Genomic DNA, 4,513 nt, shown 5'->3' on the forward strand with positions numbered 1-4,513 from the left:
AAATCTGCAGACGCAGGAGTACTTGAGAAGGCTGCAGCACTAGCAGTGACCAACATCATGTAGGCTAAAGCTAAGTTTGGTGGAGGAGTACACCGCAGACGTAAGACAACAAAGACTCGTTATCAAAAATGAGTAAAGAGATGTTCTGGTAAAAAAGGTAAAGGACTCTACCTGAGACAACAGCGCAGGACGCAGGGAAATGGGGCACGTCGCCGTCAATGTGGCGGCAAGAGAAGACTGTAGTTGTCCTACCTGATCGAGCCCTCACCGATGCTGATCTCTACAAGTATGCATGTCGACTGAAGCTAAAGCATTTTCGAGGAGTGTTTATGCGGGATGCTCTACCATTGAATGGGCCCTGGAGGAGAGAATGTGGCATTATCAACCTGGACACCAGCACTGGAGCTGGCACACATTGGGTGTGCTATGTGAAGAGGATGATGTGTCTCACTACTTTGACGGATTGGCAACCTGAGACCACCACAGGAGTTTATTCGACTATATGCACAAAGGACTGGAGCCAGCATCGAGGATTGAGTACAACTATGATCAGAAGCAGGAAGATCTTTACTCGCACATCTGTGGACATTTGTGTTTACAATTTTTGATTGATGAAAATAAATAAATGATTCACTATCTCTCTCGTACATTATTTTCATCCCTGTACTTACTATAAATGTCTAGTGTAAGCTGATTGCTACTCATTGTGCAACTGTATGTTGAGCAGGCAACAACATGATGCTATGTTTTGGAGGTAGGACATCAATACTAAAGAGTGACTTTTATCCACCACTTGATGTGAGCAGCGGTGAATGGGAAATGGTCTGATTAGCTTTACAAGTTGCAACTCAATACCTAATATTGAGGAGGTTTCAATAATGTACTACATTTTTATACAAGTAATAGAATACATAAGAAGGGTGATACTAGTGCAGAGATAACACATGATGAGCTTCGGAGTATGGCTAAAGCAAGATTTGAAGAGTATTGGAGCGAGGTGCTTAAACATCGGAAGCATAAACCTAGCGAGTCTGATGATGATGATGATGATGATGATGATGATGGTAAAGTATTGCCTAAAAGGACTAAAAGGAGAATGCCAGCTACTACTACTGCTGACAAGGAGGATTTGGTTCTGCATCAGGTATCATTACCAACAGGTAGCTTTGAATTTTCTACAATTACTGACTTGCTTGCACAAAGGCTGTTGGAAAATGATGTTGATTTCCAGGTGACTGTAGATCCATCAACCTTGAAGTGTATAGTTTTCAGCGGTGCCAAGTTGGATTTACGACCACAAGATTCAATAGGGAAACTGTTGGGTTTTACCAATACCCAGTTCATAGAGCCCAACACATCTACTAGAAGTGATAATACTGTACAAATCAGTCGGCCTAATGTGATACGCATCACCTGCAACATTGTGACTGGATCTTACTCTAATGGAATTACAGATCACGTGATCTATGAGTTTTACCCAAACGTTGATCCAGGGTATAAAATGGTGGTGACTGTGCAGAATGTAATCTATTTACCTGTAGACATCAAGCAGATTGGTAGCATTACACTGCAAGTAGTCGATGAGTACGGTCGTCTTATAAATAATAGAGGCGAGGAAATAAATATTGCTTTATATTTGAGACAACGCAAGTGAGATGGTGCTGTTATTTGGAAAGCTGAATCAAGGGCTGGATAAGGCTGCTGCAGTCCATCCTCCTCCTCCTCCTTCTCCTACAGAGATACATTCTAAGCCTATAAAAGTAGATAATAGAGTGAAGGATGTCATTCAGCATTCAACCTTGACAAGGTTAACATCTAGGAGCATTGAGTATTTGCAAGAACGAGGCTGTCAGATACGAGTAGAATAGGAAAATGGGAGTTTTGGATGTGACACAGAATGGACCGTCATTGGACAACAGTATCATTGGGTTTGAGTACCATTCTCATGCACCCTATACTGTAAGCTATAATGCCAACGATGAAATACGGATTCCAATTCAACAGCAAGATGTTTACACACTGCCATTGGAGAGCTATCTACATTTGGAGTATACTGTGACTGGAGCTGCCAATACTTCTGTGGCCGGAACTCCATGTGTCTCTGGATTCTTTGGCAATGTGTTTTCAGAGATACGCTATGAAATCAATGGTGTGGAGGTGGATGGTATACGCAATCCTGGAGTTACCAGCCTAATGAAGAATGCTGTTACATTTGAACGTGATGAGTGGACCAAGATGGAAGGAGCTGGCTACAAGTTTAGCCCAACTCATGGATTCACCGATTTTGCTGCCAATGGAGACGACACTACAATCATGGATGTGCCTTTGAGATACCTGCCAGGCTTTGCTGAAGACTATAGACAGATTTTGCTCAATGTGAAACAAGAGCTGGTGTTGAGGGTAAGCCCCAACTTTTACGACTGTGTGAATGTTGCTGCTGCTAATGTAGCAATCACAAAGCTTTTATGGAGGATGCCGTATGTGGAAGTGGCAGATGATGTGAAACTGCATCTGCTACAGATTGTACAGAATGACACACCCATCAGTATATCATTTCGACATTGGGAGTTGTATACCTATCCAATGTTACCACAGACAAGAAAGCATACATGGTCTGTCAAGTCAACATCACAGCATGAAAAGCCACGATACATTGTGGTTGGGCTACAGACTGCAAGAAGAGGTGTGGCAGCAGCCAACAGTTCTCGCTTTGACAAGTGTAATATGAAGGATGTTCGAGTGTTTTTAAACAGCAGATACTACCCATATGAGAGCATTGATGGTGATGATAATCGCATCTACAACATGTATGCAGCTTTCAATGGAGTCTACAACCATGGTAATGCTCGTGCAAGCAACCCTCTGTTTGAAGAGAATGCCATTGGTGATGGAAAAATAATGCTGTTTGCTTTTGATTGCTCCCGCCAAAATGAGTCACTCAAAACTGGAAGTATCGATGTGAGGATTGAGTTTGAAGCATCTGAAAACATTCCAGGTAATACAACTGCCTACTGTATGATGATTCATGAGATGACTAAAGAGTATCGGCCAATGTCAGGCCTTGTACTATCAGTATAAAAAGATATATAGTCAGTGTACAGCAATAAATTGCTCAGTTGAGCTTGAGACAATGAATGAGCCAGTCATGACAGGATACAAAGGACTCTTTATGGAGGAGGGGGAGCTGTCTTCGCATGAGGTGGAGGAGGATGTGGTGGGTTGTGTTACTGGTGGGCGACCGTTGATGAAAGATGCCTCTACAAGTACAACTGGACTCAATGATGACGACTCCTACATTACAGCAGAAAGTGGTGTAGATGACTGGTCATCGAGTAGAGCGGAAAACATTTTTGGGTCACTACCACTATACCTGATGAACTTTCAAGGTTTTGAAGGTTTGGACAACAAGTTTATTGTGAAGGAGATGGCTATCCTGGAGCAGGATGATGAGCATCATGTGACTACTCATCACTACTTTTTCAAGCCTCCCTACTCTGAGTCTCTGCTCAAGACTAGCAGGCAAATCATTGCCAACAACTGTATACATCAAGCTAAACATGGACTCAGGTGGTCAGACTGTGGGACAGAACATCTTCCCTATTCAGCTTTGATGGAAATTGTGCGTGGAACAGTTGGAAGGTGGTTGGATCAGAACCAGCAGCGTCCAATTAAATCTTTGTCCATGGATATAAGCAGATTACTCTACTGGATACAATTCTACAACTGAACAATGTGGAGTACCTGGACCTATCATTGCCATATTCCTTTCCTGCTATGCCTGATTTGGAGTTGCTGATCAAGAAGATTGATGGTATATACTGCCCAGAAAATCATCTACTCAACGTTATCGACATGGTGCGGAACAAGCTATCATCTCCAACGTTTGGAGATTGGTCAACCAACAACGTCAGCAACATTGATGGATTGTCAAATACACAACTATTTTGCTCATTGAAAATTGTTATTGCTCTACATGGATGGATTAATAAAACTTTGTTAGAAGATAGAACCTTTTGTCGCAATTTTTTCAATGCTGTTAATACTCATTTGCATTATCAATAAAAAGAAATATTGTAATCAACTCTATGATCTATCATTTATCCTCCTCCTCACTCCTCTTTGAGTAAAGTGCACACTATGTGTTCACATAGAGCTATCGTATTACGTCATACAGACCTATTGAAACAGGAAATGGATTACCCCCACCACTCAGCAAGCAGAGTATAAAAGATGATGCTGACAACAAAATGCACTCAGTCTTACAATGTTGTCAGACAGTGAACGTGAACTTTATCTGTTTAATGCAGTGAGTGAGCTTGAAGCTGAACTGTATTATCACGGTATAATGACATTGAGTGACTTTTTCAAGGAGAGTGGACATTTAGAGTTTTGTACAGATCGTGAATCTCATAGTTGTGCATGCATACGACTCAGGCAGAAGCAGCAGGCTGTTGTTGATACAGTCAAGGATAGAAACGTTTTCTTTGTATGTGATGATCTTCACAACCCATTG

The 4,513-nt window shown here is 41.8% G+C and overlaps 1 protein-coding gene across 1 annotated transcript; it reads left to right on the forward strand.

Annotated features, from left to right (window-relative positions):
• Positions 1-1,872: 1,872 nt before the first annotated feature.
• LOC120355942 lies at positions 1,873-3,078 on the forward strand. The gene has a single exon (XM_039444705.1). It carries the CDS (start codon positions 1,873-1,875, stop codon positions 3,076-3,078), a length of 1,206 nt encoding a protein of 401 aa, XP_039300639.1.
• The last annotated feature ends 1,435 nt before the right edge of the window (positions 3,079-4,513 follow it).

This window comes from Nilaparvata lugens, unplaced genomic scaffold (genome assembly GCF_014356525.2).
Source record: "Nilaparvata lugens isolate BPH unplaced genomic scaffold, ASM1435652v1 scaffold5315, whole genome shotgun sequence".
Taxonomy (NCBI): Eukaryota; Metazoa; Arthropoda; class Insecta; order Hemiptera; family Delphacidae; genus Nilaparvata; species Nilaparvata lugens.

Coding starts and splice junctions, on each gene's coding strand:
- LOC120355942 (XM_039444705.1), top strand. CDS start 1,873: ATGGGAGTTTTGGATGTGACACAGAATGGACCGTCATTGGACAACAGT.